General features: G+C 40.1%; 1 protein-coding gene across 3 annotated transcripts in view; it reads right to left on the bottom strand.

Moving 5' to 3' along the window:
* Window positions 1–21,234, bottom strand: part of MYOM1 (myomesin 1) — a 156,894-nt gene that overhangs the window by 14,123 nt on the left and 121,537 nt on the right. For all 3 annotated transcript variants that reach the window (XM_062201414.1, XM_062201415.1, XM_062201413.1), the window contains 9 exons: window positions 17,711–17,867; window positions 16,738–16,844; window positions 16,577–16,621; window positions 10,693–10,829; window positions 6,409–6,553; window positions 5,626–5,685; window positions 5,274–5,341; window positions 876–989; window positions 213–300 (listed from right to left, as the gene is read on the bottom strand). In XM_062201414.1, the coding sequence (XP_062057398.1) occupies window positions 213–300; window positions 876–989; window positions 5,274–5,341; window positions 5,626–5,685; window positions 6,409–6,553; window positions 10,693–10,829; window positions 16,577–16,621; window positions 16,738–16,844; window positions 17,711–17,867 (921 nt within the window). The remainder of the gene's footprint in view (window positions 1–212; window positions 301–875; window positions 990–5,273; window positions 5,342–5,625; window positions 5,686–6,408; window positions 6,554–10,692; window positions 10,830–16,576; window positions 16,622–16,737; window positions 16,845–17,710; window positions 17,868–21,234) is intronic.

Here is a 21,234-nt window from a genome sequence, read left to right as displayed (position 1 = left end):
TCGGGGCTATGGTCTATAAATGCTCTGAGGATCAAAAGTACACTTCTGGAAAAATAGGAGGCATAAAAGTAAGTGTTTTTGAATAAAACAGTAGTTCACTCTGTTGGAATTTCAACAAAATCTGTGGACAAAAAGCAGCCTAGCCTCAAACACTGTTCTGTTAGCCTGTACACAGAACGTGGAAAATGGATCCCAGCAGCTGGTGGACTGACCTTCATCCACAAGCTTCAATCTGCTCTTATCTTTTCCTCGGTCATCTTTCAGGATAACTTCATAAATCCCAGCATCTTTCTTGGAAAACTGAGGGGGAGAAAGATACACCATATTGCAGCTTAGAGTAGCTTATATAAAAGGCTCTTGATTTATGAAACTGCCAGTGATGAACAGATCACAAATGCACCTCCCCTTAATTATTTGACAGGCTATCTGTAATAATTTTACCCTCTAAAGCTATAATTGATTTGAAGCTTAAGGCCTTTTAGGCTGCTGTTATTTATTAAGAAATAATGAGCACATATATTTAAAAGCTGGTTCTTTAAGATAAAAAGTAGATAAAAATCTATACTTAAGTGAATACTATGTCTGTAGTTTAGGGAGTAAGTTATAACAAGGTTTAATGACAAACAAAGGATTCATGTAACTACTCATATATGAAAAAAGGAGCTCATAAAAGCAAGTTATGGCATCTGGCATTGACTGGCTATCTGACAAACCCATGCGTAATGCAAGATGAGGAAAGCTTTTGTGTTCCTGTAGCAGTTGGAAGTAAGCTACTACCAATCCCCTGAGCATGAAAAGAATACAGAATCTAGTCTCTGGAGGAGAATGTAGGCTGTAGAGCTAATAAGTCACATTTCATATTTATAATTACCTACCTCTGTTATAAGCAGCGTACATATACCATCCTTAAAGTCATGCTTTTCATCCACTGATATCTCTCTCTCATCCTTGTACCACACAATGTGAGTCTCTTTCTTAATATTCGCTACCTATAAAAAAACCATAATTGTCCTTGTTGAAATAAGAAAATGTTACTCTTATGAAACTAGATAATTCTAACTGCAGCAAGGTATACAAGAAAAAACCCTGAGCTCAGATTTGGGAAAGAATCAATTGAAAGCTATTTTAATCAAAAGAGTTTAGAATAAAGTAGATACCAATGAATAAACCTAAATCAATTGCATCTCTATTTATAGCAATAAATGAGAAAAGAAAGAATAGATATATACATACTAACCTATACATTTAAATTTAAACCTATCCATTTAAATAAAAATCTTAAAACCAAAGGGATACGAATCCCATCAGATTAAAATACAGTTGGTGCCACAAAAACATATGGCTTCATTAAAGGAACAGGATGAGTAAGCCCCTTGTCTATATCCTAGAAATTTAATCAAACATAAATGAGGCATGGAAAAATATGGTTTAATAAATTAATTGCTAGGCTGGCGCTATGGTATAGTGAGTAAAGCCGCCACCTACAGTGCAGGCATCCCAAATAGGCGCTGGTTCAAGTCCCAGCTGCTCCACTTCCTATCCAGCTCTCTGCTGTGGTCTGGGAAAGCAATAGAAGACGGCCCAAGTCTTCAGGCCTCTGCACCTACGTGGGAGACCCAGTTCCTGGCTTTAGATTGGCGCAGTTCCGGCCATTGTGGCCACCTGGAGAGTGAACCAGGGAATGCAAGACCTCTCTCTCTCTCTCTCTCTCTGCCTCTCCCTCTCTCTCTGTGTAACTCTGACTTTCAAATAAATATATAAAAATTGAACAAAATTAATTGCTTAACAATATTGGGATTTATTTAGATGTGAATTCATATATATCATATCATAAATTTCAAGTGAAGTAAATGACCTCGATAGTTAACAGAATCTTGAGTAATATCTATAATGTTTAAAATTTTTTTACAAAGGAGAATATATTCATTTGTTTCTCATAGGCAAAATCAAGAAAGCAATCCCAAATTCTCCACTAAACAATTGGTGAAATGTAAATAAAATTCTTCAAGAAGAAATTGTTATAAAACACATAGATGAAGAAAATGTTTCACCTCCTCATAAAGAAGAATATTCAAGTATTAAAATGTTAAAAAATATCAGCTAATAAACAAACATAAGAAGCAACACTGGGCCGGTGCCGCGGCTCAATAGGCTAATCCTCCACCTGTAGCGCCGGCACACCGGGTTCTAGTCCCAGTTGGGGCGCCGGATTCTGTCCCGGTTGCCCCTCTTCCAGTCCAGCTCTCTGCTGTGGCCCGGGAGTGCAGTGGAGGATGGCCCAAGTGCTTGGGCCCTGCACCCCATGGGAGACCAGGAGAAGCACCTGGCTCCTGCCTTCGGATCAGCACTGTGCTCTGGCCGCAGCGCGCCGGCCGCAGCGGCCATTGGAGGGTGAACCAACGGCAAAGAAAGACCTTTCTCTCTCTCTCTCTCTCACTGTCCACTCTGCCTGTCCAAAAAAAAAAAAAAAAAAAAAAAAAAAGAAGCAACACTGGTAAATTTAGTGAAATCATTACACACAAGTGTTCCTCATGGCCCCATTAACTGGGTCCTGGATTATAGAAAGTAATTGGGTTACTAGGGGACATTGTTTATGATAAAAAAAAATTGACCTGATTGGAAAGCTACATCTGGACTGGGAAGAACAGGAAATGCTTTGGACTTTGAGAAGTACATTAACGCTTATAATTTGGACATGTCCCTTGTGTGGATCCTGGAAGCTCTCCTTAGGGAACTGTTAAAAGTAGTGGATCCTGCGGCTGGCTCTGTGACATAGCAGGCAAAACTGCTGCCTACAGTGCCAGCATCCCATATGGGTGCTGGTTCCAGTCCTGGATACTCCACTTCTGATCCGGCTCTCTGATATGGCCTGGGAAAGCCAAAGAGGATGGCCCAAGTCTTTGGGACCCTGCAGCCACTTGGGAGACTTGGAAAGGCTCCTGGTTCCTGGCTTCGGATCAGCACAGCTCTAGCTGTTGTGGCCTTTGGGGAGTGAACCAGTGAATGGAAGATCTCCCTCTCTCTCTCTCTGCCTCTGTCTCTCTGTAACTCTGCTTTTCAAATAAACAAATAAATATTTAAAAAAAAAATAAGTAGTGGATCCTCCAGACATGAGGTTGTTTTAAGTCACAATGCCGCATGCCCAATGCAGTTCTTGTCTCCTTGTACCTGAACTGTCATTGTAGGTGACAAAGGGAATAGCTGCCTAGGTGGGCACCTGCAGGAGAGGAATGCCTAGCTCTTCTATCCTTTTTTTTTTTTTTTTAAGTTTTACTTATTGATTGATCGATTTGAAAGGCAGAGTGACAAGGAGGGAGGGAGAGACAGGCAGATCGTCCATCTACTTGGTTCACTCTCCAAATGCCCATAAAAGTTGTGTTTGGGACAGGCCAAAGCCAGGAGCCTGTAATTCCCTCCAGGTCTCCCATGTGGGTTGCAGGGACCATCCCCTGCTGCCTCCCAGGGTACATTAGCCAGAGGCTGGATGGGAAGTGGAGCTGAGACTCAAACCCAGGCACTCCCTTATGGGATGCAGGCATCCTGTGCAGTGGCTTGCCCTGCTGTGCCATGACACCTACCCTTCTTATATCCTTTTGAGTATACTAGTGCCAGGTGGGGTCCGTGACAGTCCTGTAAGTCTGGATGTTTAGCTGCACATACTCCATGAGCTATAATCTGGTAAGGAAACTGCTAAGTGTACACAGCTGCTATAATAGGTAACAAATGGCCACGGGAGGACAAAGGAAGGCTCTTTCTACCTGACTGAGAAGGGGTAGTCCTGATGGAGACGGTTGAGCCAGGCCTTGAAGAAGGATTTTGTCAGAGAAGCTGAAAGAAGATCATTTCAGGCCCTGAACAGCAGAATGAGTACATTCTGGGCAGATATTCATAACCCATTTTAGGCTGCTCTTGGCTTTCAGACTCTGGAGAAGGGGTTGGTTTAGGAAATCCATGGAAACAGGATACCAGAGTTCACCTCCCAGAAGCTAACAGGCGGTGTAGGAGGCGCAGGGACCTGCAGTCTTCTGGGAAAGGGACAGTCATGGGGAGGGGCAGTGTGGAGCAGAGAGTGGGAGTGCCATGGCAGTGGGCAGCCAGACTGACAGACAGTGAGGGTGGTAGTTTTCCTCTGAGAACAGACTTTCAAGAGGCTCTGTCATTTCCTGACAAGCTAAAATCTAAAATTGAGCTTTCTTATACATTTTTGATAAAGTACAGTTTCTTTGAATTTACCACACTTGGTAGAGACTGAAACACTTGGGTTTCTAAGGATAATTACATGGCCAAAGCCAAGTCCATGCTTCTGCTTTTGAGTCACTGTCAGCCACCGTGACCTCCATACTGCAACCTCGTCCACCCATTCCTTATCCAAAACATTTTTGATGAATCACTCAGCTAAGCACCATACACTAAGATACAAAATAGGTTTAGAATGCTTACACTGAATTTTTTTTTCTAAAAACTTCTGAAGGACTGAATAAGACAATTGGCTGTGAGCTGCAAACTCATTACCAAGCCTCTCCCCTGCAGGCAGCACAATGGTTCAGAATAGCAGCACACCCTGCCAGTGCACAAAGGGATTGCTGCGCCAGTTGCACAATTTAGATAGAAAATTCCACAGGAGAACACTGTAGATGGAATGATTCTGGAATAGACCTACCACTTAGAATGCGTATTTGGCCTAAAACAAAATCAGTGTCAGAGTGTTAGAGGTTAATGTAGGTCAAGCATCCCTAATCTGAAATCCAAAATCTGAAACTTTATAAGCGCTGGCATGACACCACCAGAGGAAAATTCTACACCAAGGAATATTGCTTAATATTCAAAATTATTTAAAATATTATATAAATTACCTTCAATATATATATATTATGAAACATAAATGAATTTTGTGTTTAGATGTGGGTCCCATTCCCAACCTATCTCATGTATATGGAAAAATTCCAAAATATGAATAAATCCAAACTTTGGAATACTTTTGGTCCTAATCTTTTCAGATAAGGAATATTCAACCTATAATTAAATAACAGTCCATGACCTTAGTAACTAGATCATGGGTAACAAATATGAACAATCATCATGTGTTCCAATATTTTTATGTTATTTTATTTTAAATATTTCTTGCCAACCAATGGTTACAGTAACATTCAACAGTAAGAATGTGTTGCTGATCATTTTGGTTCAAATGCAGGAGCTGAAAATTCCATCTTCCTCATCACTACATTATATTTTATCTTTATTTCATTTGCATTAAAGATTTAACCATCTCTTACCTTGCATTTCAATAGTACATTACATTCATTAGTCACTTCCCAGCTCAAATACTCAGCAAAATGTGGACCTATAAAATTTTAAATCATACCGGCAATTAATTTGTTAATCAATGCAAAATCAAAGCTCATTTTTAAGTCCATAGGTGATTTATAAGTCAAATTTTTAAAATTCTTGATTTAGTTTTTAAATGCTTTTAAAATCCACATATTTAATATGAAATATTTTCAATTATTTTTATTTACTAGATATTGTTAACATGGTAATGCTCATTTTAATTTACTGTGTAAGTGATCTTGGAATATTTTGTACTAAAAACTGAAGTTTTCCTCTTTACTCACTGCCTATTCTTACCTTGTTTCCTAATCCATTCTTGCCGCTGGAATTCAGCTTCTTTCTGGAGCTTTTTATAGACTAGAAATTGAAAAACAAGGAATTATGATTCTGAGTTGAGCAGCAGAGATGCAGGTGTCAGCCACTGTGCTCAGTGATTTCTGTTCATTAAGATAATACTCATACATTGGGATGACCCTACTCATTTTCATCTTGACAAATGACGAAATAGGCCTGGGAAGGTTAAGTAACTCAAACAAGGTCATAAAGATAGGAAATAGTGAAATGATTTTGGAGATTGTGAATGCAAAGGCCTGGTCAGCCTTTGCACAGCTAGTCAAATACCATATTTTAAATGTTGATGGTTTTAATGGCAGTTGAATTACTATAATCTAGTTATAATATATGATTAATAGATTCAGCACGTACTACTTCTGCACATTTTTCTTCTCAATTTAAGTAATTTAAAGCAAGCACACACTATAAACCAGTATCATGGCTCATTTCTGAGATATATGTAGTGTTGGTTGTATTGCAATCTTCCTCACTGGAGAATTTTAATAATATTAATTTGTATATGAAACTATCTATATGCAGTCTTGCCAGGGGTAAATCTTATGTTTTTTTTTTTAAGTTAACTTTTATTTCTATGAAAAGCATTAACTGTAAAACTGTATCTTGAACATTAGAATTCAATTAAGAAACAATTTCTACTATCCTTTACATGACCTTTTTTATGTCACGGGATATTTGCAGTGAAGGCAGTAGCAAAGTCTTCCAGCTAATGATCTATTGAATTCTCACCATCTCCAAGGAGAACAAGAGTAGAGTGGCCAGTTGCTTTTCCATCTTGAATCTGGAAAGTATACGTTCCCTCATCCTCATCCAGTAGCTTTTCCATGAACATTTCAATTATGCCAGTGTTTCGGTCAATATGCATTTTGTATTTCTTCAATGTGAAAAGGAAAAGACCAAGAGGCAGACATTTTACATTCATGTTAATAAGCCTAATGAAACAAACCTCAAAGAATTGTAATTTTAATCAAATTTCTTGACAACTGAGAAAGTTCTTTAATTTCTTGTACTTGGGAAAAGGAAAATGCTATGTGGAATATTTGTATATACTGATGGCTAAAATGTATAAAAGTCATCATTTGCTGCCTCCTTCGGCTGCAGTAGCAGGAAGCTGAATCAGAGTGGAGGAGCTGGAACTTAAACCAGGAACTCTGCTATGGAACATAAGGAACCCAAGAGGTTTCTTAACCACTGTACCAAATACCTGCCCCAAATTATTTATTTTTAATTAGCACAATAATATAAAACTATAGGAAGAAGGAAGGATGTGTCTGTCTTACTCATTGCTATACTCTTAGCATCTAGCACATGCACAATAAACAGTAAGCAATTAATAAATACCTACTGAATTAATATGTGGATAGAAAAATGCTTCTGAAGCATTGGAAATCCATTTGCTTTTAAGGAACTGCAATGGCCCTGGTAGACTGTGCTTATTTTATCCACAGTTTAGGCAACATTTTTTCAGAGTGTAAAGGTAAATTTTTGTAGCTGAGCATAGAAACACAAATTCCATAATGGATCTGAGTTGATGAAGTTTTTCTATACAACGTGACAGAATGGAAATTCAAGCCTGGAACCAACTCTGTGTATTAATTTGGGCTCTAGAGCCTCCCCTACAGGAAGCCGATCTCCAACTGAGACCTCATTTTCGCTTAGCTTCGCCCTACCCCAGCCTGCTTCCATTACCCATTTTTCCCCTGAAAGTACTCCCCAGTAAGCCACGAGAATGAGAAACTATTTCAAACCCTCCATCTAGGGAACCTACCATAGGACAGAAGGTGGGATACTGCATACTTGAACACGTGGCGGGGAGAGTGTGTGATGTTCATGCAGTGGCTGTGGGGACAGAGAGGGATGCCAACATACATTTTCTTCCTCTCCCCTGGCCAGGTGGTGATCATAGCAACTGATGAGAACTTCTTGAATGGAGGGAGGAGATGGGCTACAGTGGGTGCATGAGTGACTTGTTCAGGCTCTACACAAAGTTTCTACTCTGGGATGAGGGAGGTGTGTCTTCAAAAAGTTCAATGCAAATATGTATTATTTTAAAATGTGCAAGTATTTCAAAATGTTTTACATAAAAATGAGCTTATCTTTTTATAGAAAGCTTTTATTTAATAAATATAATTTTCATAGGTACAACTTTTGGATTGTAGCGGTTCTTCCCCCCATACCCGCCCTCCCAACCCCAAACCGTCTCACCTCCTACTCCCTCTCCCATCCCAAAATGAGCTTATCTTTTAATTCTACTTTTCCATGAACTTCTTAAAGTCCCTTGTATGTATTGAAAAGGAACAACTGTACACTCTTCTTCTTTTTATGTTGCTCATATCCCTCCTTACAAATTAATCCTCAAATGTTTTAAAAATATATCTTGGGGTGGGCATTTGGCCTAGCAGTTAAGACACCCAGTTAGGAACACCTGCTTCACATGCTGGAGTCCCTGGGTTTGAGTGCTGACTCTGCTGCCCATTTCGGCTCCCTGCTAATGTACACCCTGGGAGACAGCAGGTGATGGTTCAAGTCATTGGAGCTCAACCACCCATGTGGGGACCTGGGACTGAATTCCTAGCTCCTGCTTCAGCCCAGCCTAGCCCTGACCCTTGTAGGCACTTGGGGAATGAACCAGCAGATGGGAGCTCCTTGTCTGTTTGTCTCTCTCTGCCTCTCAAATGTAAAAAATACATTATATATCATATATATGAGAAATATATATCATATGTTATATAAACACATAATTATAATATGTGTACATATTTCTCAATAAAAAGAAAGAGTTGCTGATAATATCCATAAACAATAATAAACCATACCTCGTCCATCTTTCAGCTTCTCATTTATGTCTATGATAGCACAGGGGAGGGCCAGAGCCCCTCAACCCAAGCCCTTCAGTACCACTGGATGCTGGCCTGATTGTGACCCTAATGATGTCTTTGTAGAGGACAAACAGTTCAGATGTTGTAACTCTATCTATAAATAGTTGTTTATGTCAAAGACAAAGGAAATATTTTACATATGTATAATCATCTATGTAAATAAGATGCTGATATATGTGGACACCCATAAAAGTGTGAAGTCCAAATGTCATATGCCAACATATGTATAAAATGTGTGATTTGTCATTTCTGTATCTTTATAATTTTTGCAGTACAATATATTACATTCTTTTTTCTAGGCACAGGAAGAGCCAAGCAGAGTGATGATACCTGGGGTGGGACTGGGACACAGAGGGAAGGCTCTGTTTTCAGACTGCCTGGTCTGAGTACCCACTCTTCCTCTGCCCTGCTGTGTGACCTTGGGTGAGTCACTCAGCCTCTCTGTTCCTCAGTCCCTTTATCTCTTTATTTTATTTTATTTTTAAAAAAGATTATTTATTTGAGAGGCAGAGTTACAGACAGAGAAGGGGAGAGACAGAGAGGTCTTCCAGCTGCTGGTTCACTCCCCAAATTGCTACAATCACCACAGCTGGACTGATCCAAACCCAGGATCCAGGAGCTTATTCCAGGTCGCCCACGTGGGTGCAGAGGCCTTTGTACTTCAGCCATCTTGCACTGCTTTCCTAGGCCATTAGCAGGAAGCTGGATCGGAAATGGAGCAGCCGGGACTCTAGTTGGCACCCATTTGGGATGCCAGCACTGCAGGCAGAGGCTTAACCTACTATACCACAGCGCTGGCCCCCCAATGCATTGCATTTTCAATCAGGAAAGCATTGAAATATATTCATATTATATTTTTCTGAGCCTTAGGAACAAGAGGCCACTTTTTTTCACATACTATGTCAAGTTTCTACTGGGATTTCTGATGTCAATAAACTGCAACTTTTTAACAATTTATTAAAAACATATTAAAGTCTGGCTTTTGAGAGGACTGATAGTAGCTGATGTTGTTTATTGGGCCGTAGGCGTATGATGTGAATACAAGTAAAGGATATTGGCTCCTTTGCCTCCCTAGGAGAGCGATTCTATTACAGGTGACCAGAAGAAAGGGGATTCAAAATGGACCATGGCAAAGTCAAAACTCGGAACTCAATCAGGTCTTTCACATGGGTGGCACTGACTCAGCTATTTGACTCATAACCTGTTCCTCTCAGGGCATTGGCAGGAAGCTGCAGCAACGAGTGGTCTTGAACGCAGGCACTCTCAGAGCCTGGGGAGCGGCTGGGGGCTGCAGCAGGGCCCTGGGAGGGCCCAGGCCCACACTCTTCGAACCCAGGTACTCTGACCTGGGATGCAGGCGTCTCAAGTGTCATATTAATCACTTCACCAGATGCCTGCCCAAACTATCTTTTAATTCCATTTTCCACAAACTTTTTGAAGTACCTCATGCATCTTAATTTGCTTGTTTGGTTCACGACTGTTGTCCTGGGAAAATTATTAATAGAATCCCCTTTCATTCTCACAAGTGTCCCAGTTTTAATAATAGGATACAGTAAATTTGTATTTTCCTTTCACATTGAAATATTTTTTAAGTATTTAAAATTCATTTGAAAGAAAGGGACAGAAGATAGAGGGAACGAGAGAGGGATTGAGGGAGGAAAAGAGAGAGGGAGGAAGGGGAAGAGAGAGAGAGAGAGAGAGAGAGAGAGAGAGAGAGATCTTCCACCTGTTGGTTCACTCCTTAAATACTTGCAACAGCCAGGGCTAGGTAAGGCTGAAGCCAGGAGCCAGGAACTCTATCTGTGTCTCCAATGTAGGTGGCAGGGACCCAGCTACTTAAATCATCACTTGCTGCCTCCCAGGGTGCACATTAGCTAGAAGGTGGAATTGGAAGCAGAGGAGCCAGGATTCAAACCCAGGCACTCTGATATGGGATGTGGGCATCCCAAAATGGCATCTTAACTGCTGCACTAAGTGCCTGCCCCAATTCACACTTTTTAACATGTGAGAATGAGTTCAACTTCCCCACCCCACTGCTGAGTGCTTTTCATGATAATTTCTTGGCATCCTGATAAGGCTGAAGAACAGTGTGTTGCATGATGATATATTTAAAAATCTAAAATGTAACACCTACCGGTCCTTCGAAAATTTCCTTGTCATTAAATATGTAGTTGACTTTGGCATTGCCAGATAGCTTTTCAGCCTGCATCCAAAACCGGACCTGCCCTTTCTCCAAGATTTCAACTGCCAACTCTGATTTGGCTGGAACAGCTATGAAAAAAATAAAAATAAACATAGTAAGTAATTACCTTGATAACCATTATATTGATACACATTTTCCAACAAATGAAAATAGTCGATGGAAATGGCGATGTAGCACCCTGCTTCTTGCAAGCCCTAGTGGCAGTGATAGCGTTGTTGGAAAGGCTGAGCTCAGGTTAAGGAACAGAAGACATGGACTCTCATGGTGAGACTGGCATTCAGACAAGTTGTTGATCTGAATTACGGATGCCTGAATTGTAAAAATGAGGAGGGGCCAGCACCGCAGCTCACTAGGCTAATCCTCTGCCTGCGGTGCCGGCACCCCGGGTTCTAGTACCGGTCAGGGCGCCAGATTCTGTCCTGGTTGCTCCTCTTCCAGTCCAGCTCTCTGCTGTGGCCCGGGAGGTCAGTGGAGGATGGCCCAAGTGCTTGGGCCCTGCACCCACATGGGAGACCAGGAGGAAGCACCTGGCTCCTGGCTTCAGATTGGCGCAGCACACTGGCCGTAGCGGCCATTTTGGGGGTGAACCAACAGCAGGAAGACCCTTCTCTTTGTCTCTCTCTCTCACTAACTGCCTGTCCAAAAAAAAAAAAAAAAAAAAAATGAGGAGGATGAATTTGCCACTAGGGATACTTCTAACTCAAATCTGTAACTCTCTACTGTGACTTTGGTTACCTAACCAATGTTCTTCAGGGGCAAAATAGAATCCTGAGCTGGTACCGTGAGAGCTAGATTCTAGCCCAGTGTCTGCTAGAGACAAACTATGATATCAGGCAGGTCACTTTGTGTTGCTTGGGCCTCACTTGACTTATCTGTAAGTGAACAGAATTAAATAAAATTAAATGACTTTACAGTTCTAATATTCTAGGATTTAATAACTTAATTACTTCAAAATATTTAGAAAGGAGTTAAACTAGATTTTTTCCAAATAATTTACCTCTCTTTGAGGGTTCTTTAAAAATTTTACATAAGAATTTTGATGAAGCAATTGGCCCTCCATGTCTATAGTTTGCATATCTCCAGATCAACACCTCATGGTTTGAAAATATTAGAAAAAGATTTGCAGTTGTACCAGACATGTACAAATTTCTTTCTCTTGTCAGTATTTCCAAAATTTGCACCAATTTACACTGCATTTGCACTGTACTGGGTATTATAAGTCATCTGGAGATGATTTAAAGTATACAGGAGGACACACATAGATGATATACAAATACCACACCATTTTACATAAGGGACCTGGGTATCCACTGACTTTGGTATCTTGTTGGGAGGTCCTGAAACAAATTCTTCACAGGTCCTGAGGGATGACTGTATGTATATACAAGACAAACTGTCTAGTCATTTAAATCCTACTTAATCCAACAATGTATCAGTTCACTTTAGTTCCAGGACCAAGGAAAAATTTTCAGAGGCAAATAAAGGAATCACTATCAAGAAGCTATCTTAAAATACAGCAGGCCTTTCTACACACAGCAAGTGAAGGAACCATATTGTATCTGATATATGCCTGTATCACTTAAGCCAGTAAAATTTAAAATGTTGGTTGACATCTCTCAAAACCAGTCCTGCCTTCCTTTAGGAGAAATTATCACCCTTTACTTTTTCTGAATTGTTCTTAAACTTTTCAAAATTTTAGCATGTGCTATATTTTACACTACAAGTTTCTGAGCTTGTACCAAATGTGCATTACTATTTCTTTGTATTTACCCTAAAACTAGCCTATTCAAGTTCCAAGGAGTGCCTTGCCTTTGCTTTATTCCTTACTTACTGGAACATTCAGTTATAGATTCGTTGCAGTTCAGAACTGAGAGGAGACTCAGACACCAGCTACTGAGGACATGCTTGGTAATACACCACAATCTTGAAGAGTTAATCTGCCCCTTAACCCTTGGGCTCCCCACCTGCTAACATGGCTATTACAGGTCTCACAGGACTAGCCAGAAGAGTCAGTATGGGGCAGGACACATTTGGCTCCTCTGCAGTGACCAGGACTCAAGGTTGGTTCTCTTCCCCTAATTTCCCTGCAGAGAGGCCCCTGCGGGGAGCAGAGCTGAAATGAGGGGTCTTCCCTGCATTCTGTATTCCTGTTGGTCCTGACTGTGCACTCTGCAGAACACTGATGGTTTTCCAGGGTGAGTAAAGTGGCCAAAGGGCAGATCCCCAGGTGCCACCAGCAGAGGCTAAGCTTTCTCCCAACAGGACATTCATGCTTATTACGAGCAGCTCTTGAGGAGAGTGGACAGTACAATCTCTTCTAGAAAAGTCTGGAGATCCCATTCTGGAGAACCTAATGTATGAATGATGTGGTTACCTGACAGGTCTGGAGAGGTGATGGAAAGGGAGGGGTGGGCCCTTCTGGAAGCGTCCTTAATACTCACTGTCCTTCTTAAGTCATGAAAACATCATCTGGAGAATGCTGGCCTCTATGAATCACGCAGAGGACACAGAACAGACATGGCAGGTGCATGCAGAGACAGCCAGCCCATGATGTGGGTAAGGCAACAGGCTCCAGAATCAAACCACCTGGGCTTCACCAGCTGTGTGCTTTGGTCTACTTTCTTAACCTTTCTGGGCCTCAGTTTCTTCATCTCTAAAATTGAATCACCATAGGACTGACCATTTAAAGGCCATTGTGGAGTTCAAATGATACATCCATTTAAATGTCCTATAAAGATGCTGGCCTATAACAAATGTTGGCTATTAATAATTTGGCATCTCTTTTTTCCTCCAGTTGCTATAACAACATCCTACAACCTCCAACTGTAAAATATAATACATCGACAAACAAGGGCAAATACAAATACAGCTATATTTGTTTTTGTGTTCTTGTATATATTTGTGCATGTATAGTATATATACACAAGCAAGCTAATAACCAACGACTACAAATGCAGAGAGATGATGCAGGATGTTGACAACATGGAAGTACTGCTCTCCAATAGGCTGCCTCTCCACACTGCAATTTAATATAATACTGGAAATATACTATGTTATTTTCTATTTTTAGCTTCCTACTGTTTTTCTCCCTTTTTCTCAGCTGTAAATTTCCTTAGACTCTCCTTTTGGCAGTCACTTTGCTCTAGGAAAACGTTAATTGTAGGTTTATGGATTTGTTAGTGGCTTTTTAAATATTTTTGAAAACATCTTATCATGGGAGAACTTATCATGCCAAAGGATAAGGGAACACCAGATTCTTTACTGCATTCTGAAGAAATGGGACAGTTTAAAAGCTTATATGAATCTCAGGAAAATGACTTAGTAAGGCAACATTTACTAAGAGAAAGTGGGTAAAAATTGAGAAGTTAGTTAAGCTGCTTTGACCTTATAAGATCTTGGAAAACATTCATGTACTGAGCTCGTTAGTCTGATAGTGGTAGGGGAAAGAAAAGTACTAGAACTGTCATCTTTAAAATGCCACTTCAATGGGCAGCACTGGGTTGGGAAATACCACATTTGCCCGTCAGGATTTTGAATCTATTCTTGGATTTTCTTCAGTGCCTACCAAACTGCTACTGTGGATCTCTCATGAAAGAGCTGATTGCTGCTATCCCCAGCCTAAGACCAGCAATTAGAGTCCTTAGATTTATGCAAAACAGAACATCTCCATGAAAATAATTGTGGCATCAGGCAATCACTACTGCCTTAATTAATCCCATCTCCAAGTCCATGAGATCATTGAACTCCAGGGAGGCCCAGGCGACTTGAGCTCAACAGTGACACCCTGTTTTCTTTCATCTACATACTTTAAGTTAAATGTAAATGTTATTTGAACCAGCTGTTGCCTAGACACTTAACTAGTGCTTATTATCTAACCAGAAGACAACAGTTCGTAGTCACTGTTGTTTCTGTTTATCCCAGCAGAAAGACTCCTTGTGGCTTGGAGACAGTTCTTTTCTGAGTAGTGGGTTCTTCTGGGATTGCTATTCTATTTTAATCAATGTTAGATGTTTCCTGAAGAGTTCAAGGATCTACCAAAACCTTATTTATTACCTCTTATAGCATTTGTAGGTGGTAGGTGCTATAAACTATGACAATAGCCATTTCTAGAAAAGAAACCAAGGCACAGGGAAACAGAAATGACCTGTTCAGTTTCACAGTCAGTCAGAAGTATGAGGGTACTTCACAAATTCATGGGAAGGGAGCCAGTGCTGTGGTGCAGCGGGATAAGCCAATGTCTGCAATGCCAGCATTCCATATGGGCACCAATTTACATCTCAACTGCTCCACTTATGATTCAGCTCCCTGCTAATGTGCCTGGGAAAGCAGTGGAGGATGGCCCAAGTCCTTGAGCTCCTGCACCCATGTGGGAGGCTCAGATGAAACTCCTGGCTCCTGGCTTCAGCCTGGCTCAGCCCTGGCCATTGCAGTCATTTGGGGACTGAACCAGCGGATGGAAGATCTCTCTTCTTTCTGTCTCCCTTTCTCGTTGAACTCTAACTTTCAAATAAATAAATTAATCTTAAAAAAATTCATGGGAAAATAAAATTTAAATATGATTATTTTGGTGCAAGAAGTTTTGAAACCTATATGTAGTGTTTTCATGATAAGCATTTTCTGAGAACTTTTTGAAGATGCTCAGTACAGAACAAACAAAATTTAAGTCAAACCTCTGCCTTCCATGTAGTTTTTCAAAATTAACTTTTAAAAAATCACTCCTGATACTACTTTACCCATTTTAGGGTGAATATGCATTTAGGTGAGAAATGTCTTAATGCCATGGAATACCTCTCCCCCGGAATTCAAAAGTCAATGCCCTACATTCACACCCCATAGACACACCACGCTGTTGAACACAGTGAGTTTTGAGAACATTACAGCTGAGGCTGTCATCAACACTAGACCTTAACACCAGTGAATCACTCCTCCAGAATGTAAGAGAAGGTAGGCAACTGATTCTAGAGCAGCGTTGACTTTTTAATCATAGTCTCCCTTCAGAACTTAGGAAAGGCTTGGGATTCACTCCCTAGAAAAATGCACACATACAAACATACAAAGATTTCCCCACAGTCTGGGATAGGGCTAGATAGTTTTTAGTGAAGTCAATATAGTTTAAATATTAAGGAATTCTTAAAAATTTTTGCTTTGCAAGAATGAGTGTATTTTGTCAGTAAAATAGGGGGTAACTTTCCGGATGCTTCACTAATGGCAAGAGATCCTGCCAGGCCAGTGGAACCTTCTGAGTCTCATTTCAGACTTCCTTCTCTTCTCTTAGGTGTCAACTGTGGAATTAATCTTTCAGGTAGAAGGTGCATTATTAAAGGGTTTGTAGATAGTAGAGAGGGTTTCTTTCTCTGACCGAGTCATCTTTATCTTATTTTCCAAGAGGTTAAAATGGTAGATACCATCTACTGGTTGTCTTTATTTAGAAACATGATTCTCCAGTCAAGAGCCAGCATTACTTAAGAAATAGCCAAAAGACATATAAATGAATATATCCAGAAGATGTTTATATGATTTCAGAATATGTAAGCAGGAAGTGAAGAATGTAATTATGCAGCTGTTACACCCATGTAAGCCTGACACTTCTCTATATTATGAAGCATGAAATATATTTTCTATGTTGATATCCTCGGTATCTCTGGAGAGCAATGTCAAAGACAGAAGCTTGACTTCTAGAAAGTGAAGAGTCTGTGAAAATAAAGTAGCTGTGGCTACTGCCTCTTCTTATTCCCATCAGAGATGCCATCTGATCATTCTAGAAGTTGCCCCTTGCTAAGGCTCCTAAAATCTGTGGAGGTATTATAACACTTACTTGGGAACTTGTGATCATGACTGAGAGCAAGTAAACGTTTCAGTTCTGTAGAGGGAAGCAGAACACAATTAAACCTTGAATTACTAAAACAAAAGTCACTTGAGAATTATTGAGAAGTGAAGGCAACACTGGACTTGTGAATGAACTAATTTTGAACTTACCTTCCTCGTCAATTACGTAGCTCGATGCTATTCCATCAGTGTCTGTTACGTCACAAGAGTAAATGCCCAAGTCATCTTCCCCGAGGTCTTTGAAGGTCATTTTTGTCCTTTGGAACAAAGCATTTTCCTTAGATACTAGGCTAGGCAGGGTCTGTAGACCTGTGTTTTGCCCTGTCTCTAGGCATCTGCATGTGCTACTCCCTTCGTTTGCAGCACTTGTCCTCTTTCTTTGAGGACAAGTTAGAAGCCCGCTGATTCTTGATATCTCGGGTTAAATGTCATTTCCTCTGGAAAGATTTTCTTGACCTTTTTTCAGAGGATAGGTGATGGGAGGGGGTTGTTAAAAATCTTCCATCCCCAACCTATATTTCATGTTAATAAACAGCTGCATGATGATATTTAACTTGTCAGTCCTTCCTGGGGAGCCTGATTTTTTTCCCTATAGGACAGAATTTGCAGGAGTAGCTCTGGGTGCTTCTCCTAGGTCATCCCAGGCAATGTCCCCTTTCTGAATTTATTATACTACACTGGTATTGTCCCCACTGTACAGTCACTGTGCATGCAGGGACAGGATGTGTTGTTTCCTGTTGTATCGCCTGCATCCACTACCTTGTTTGTCACATAATATATGGAATGAACAATGAGTTCATGATTTAGTTCATTGTATTTTCTAACTTGGACAAGCTGTTTTACTAGCCAGTGGCTAATATCAACCAAACATTCACATGTTAAGTGCACAACTATTTGACTGTCTTTTTTTGATCAAATGTATTTTACTTCCAGAACTTCAAAAAGTATTTTATCAGGATTCTTATTTTTAAAGCTTATATTGGTTATGACTTTTACAAAATCAGCTATAAAATATTTGTGACTTCATCCTGTTATTGAAAGAGATTCACATAGAAAGCAGATCTTACTTTCATGCTTTGATAGTGAAAAGTAAATCCATTATTATGATTGACACAGTCCTTACTTGCTGCCTTTGCTTTCAACTTCCAGTCGTGGAGAGTCCTCAGTGGGTACATAATCTTTGGACCAGACGAACTCTGAGTTTGGAGTCATCTGATCACATTCAAAGTTCAATGAAATGACTCCATCATCATCCACATTTACAACAACCTCTTTGGTTCCTAGGACATCAAAAAGAACACACTGATGCTCTGTGGTAGAATTCAAGGAAGAATTCACATCATGTTGGGATCCTTTACTCTAACCTTTAAGCAAGACCCTTAGCCAGGGAAGGTAAGAGCCACAATCGCTCACAGTGGAAATATGGTCTTGGTATGCACTTTACCCTTTACTGTTACATGGTAAGACGAATGTGCCACATGCCTTAGGTAGAGTTAACACCATGGACAATACTGTTTGCCAAGGGCTGAAGAAAAATTGGTTGACCTGAGAGACAGTATGGTGAAGGGGACACAGCAGCCTTGAGAAAAAAGAAATTTGAATGGTTCTTAGCATGCCCTAATTCTTGACTTTTTCTTCCTTAACACCCACATGCAGTCAGTCATCAGAAAGGGACAGAAGAAAAGAACCCACGGGAGAAACTGAAGGAGAGTAGAGGGAGTAAGAATTGCCTAAACTCACTGCAATGTTTGCACGTCATTTAAGATTTGAGAAATATATAGGAACCTGTTTTGCTGATCACTGAACCACAAATCAATTTAAAGCTGCCCCTCTAGATTAGAATCATAGAAAACTAGAAACAACTACTAGTGAACTTTATGGAAATTTAAATGGAAACGAGTTTCAAGAGATTCAGATGTATCAAGAAGATTGGTTTTTGAATTTTAAAAGAAAATAATTCAGTCAGTATTTTGAATTATGATAAAGTATACCTGCATCAAATATAGCAATTCAAAGAGAGTTTGTACTGCATATAAAACATTCACATCTATGCCTAAATCCAACTGAAAGAAGTAAGATGCTCTATCTAAATTTATACTCACTAATTGCCAATCTAAACTTGGTTTGTTTTAGTTCATTAGGAAAAATATTTAAGTAAAGTATAGCTTTATTTGTTTTTTTATAAACATGTATTTATTTTATTTGAAAGTCAGAGTTACAGAGAAAGAGAGAGAGGAAGAGAGAGAGAGAGAGAGAGAGAGAGAGAGAGAGAGAGAACCTCCATTCACTGGTTCACTTCTCAAATGGCTACAATTGCTAGAACTGGGCCAGGCCGAAGCCAGGAGCCAAGAGCTTCATTGTGGTCTCCCATGTGGGTGGAGGGACCCAAACACTTACACCATCTTCCATTCCTTTCCCAGGACACTAGCAGGCAGTTGGATTGGAAATGGAGCAGCTGAAAAATGAAGTGGTGCCTATATGGGATTCTGGTGCCATAGGTAGCAGCTTTACCCACTATAACACAATGCCGGGCCATAGATTTATGTTTTAAAATCTTCCAGTACTCCAAATGGCTAAAGCAATCTTGAGCAGGGGCAAAGCTGAATACAATACAATAACCAAATTTTTGGACATCCTACAGAGCTATTGTAACCAAAACAGCTTGGTACTGGCATAAATATAGACACATAGATCAATGGAACAACATAGAAATGGCACAGAAATAAACAAATAAAATAAACAACATAGAAATGAATCCATGCATCAATAGCCAATGTATCTTAGACACAGGTGCCAAAAGCATTCATTGGAGAAAGGACAGCCTCTTCAATAAATGGAGCTGAGAAAACAGGATTTCCACATGCAGAAGTTTGAAACAAGAACCCTACCTCTTGCCTTATACAAAAATCAACTCAAAATGGATCAAAGGCTGAACTGTAAGACCTGAAACTATAAAACAACTAAAATAAAACAAAGGGAAACATTTTAAGATATTGGTTCAGGCAATGATTTTTTTGTTTAGGCCTCCAAAAGTACAGTCAATAAAAACAAAAATAGATAAAAATACATCAAACTAAGCAGCTTCTGCAGAGCAAAGGAGACAACCAACAGAGTGAAGAAACAACCAACAGAATGGGAGAAAATGCTCACAAACTATGCATCTGATAAAGGATTAATACTCAGAATTGATAAGGAACCCCAAAAATCAACAACACGAAATCAAAACACCCACTGAAGAAACTGGCAAAGAATCTAAGTAGACTTTTTCAAAAAAAGAAATACAAAAATCCATCAAATAAATGAAAAAATGATCAGTATCACTAGCCATCAGGAAAATGCAAACAAAACCATAATGAGGTCTCATCTCACTCTAGTTAGAATGACTATTATCAAAAAGACAAAAAAACAAGAAACACTGATGAGGATGTGGAGAAAAGGGAGCCCTAATACATTGCTGGTGGGAGTGCAAATTAGTACAGCCATTATGGAGAATAGTATGAAGGCTCCTTAAACAACTAAAATTAGATTTACTGTATAACCCAGAATGCTCATTTCTGGGAATATTATCTGGAAGAAATAACATAAGTACATTAAAGAGATGCTTGAGGCAAGGGAGTCAGTGTTGTGGCATTGTGGGCAAAGTCATGGCCCACAACATCACTACCCACACGAGTCCTGGCTGCTCCATTTCCAATCTAGCTCCTTTATAATGCACTTGGGAAAGCAGTGGAGGAGGGCCCAAGTGCCTGGGCTTCTGTACCCACATGGAAGACCCAGAGGAAGCTCTTGTCTCCTGGCTTTGGCCTGGCCCAGCCCTGGCCATTGCAGCCATTTGGGGAGTGAACCCATGGATGGAAGACTTTCTCTGTCTCTCCCTCTCTCTCTGTAACTCTGACTTACAAATAAATAAAGTAAATCTTTTTTTTTTTTTAATTTCCAATGGATACTTTCCAAAGGATTAAATTTTTTCTCTCTAGATTGTTTCATAAGAAGTCAACATCCTGGCCTACTGTTCAACAACATTTTCAGTGAAGAAAACATGTGGAAGTCCTCCTAGGGGAAGCCTGAGAGGAGAGCCGTGCCCAGTGCATGGCAGATGATCTTGGTTCCCAGGCCTGACAATTGATCTAAGCTGTGTCCTTGCTGTCAGTGTGTGCTTCAAGGACAAACCTCCAAAAGTAATTGTTAGTTCATGTAAAGCTCAGGGAAGAATAGTTCTAGAAGAGTTAAAAACAAAAATAAATGAAGGGTTATTTTCATATTTGGCTGTAAACTAAAGTGATGATCAGTTAAATATTTAATTGTTGCTTAAGTAAGATTCCATGACCCAGCTTCCTGCTAGTGCACCTAGGGCACAGCAGATGATGACCCAAATAATTGGATTCCTACCACCCACATGGGAGTGCATGATTGAGCTCTTGGCCCCTAGCATTAGCCTGGCCTATCCCCAGCTGTTGTGAGCATTTGGGGACTGAGCTAGTGGATGGAAGACCTCTCTCAGTCTCTCCCTCATTCTCTGTTTCTGTACCTCTCAAATAAATAGATGTTAAGGGAAAACAAAGGCTGTGTCTACTCCATTGGAAGTTGCTGACCATGTTTTATTCCTATTCCTGATAACACATGACTAATTCCCATACAACACTGTTG

This window comes from Lepus europaeus, chromosome 9, assembly GCF_033115175.1.
Source record: "Lepus europaeus isolate LE1 chromosome 9, mLepTim1.pri, whole genome shotgun sequence".
In the NCBI taxonomy this organism is placed as follows: Eukaryota; Metazoa; Chordata; class Mammalia; order Lagomorpha; family Leporidae; genus Lepus; species Lepus europaeus.
This window is presented reverse-complemented; position numbering and strand designations above follow the sequence as displayed.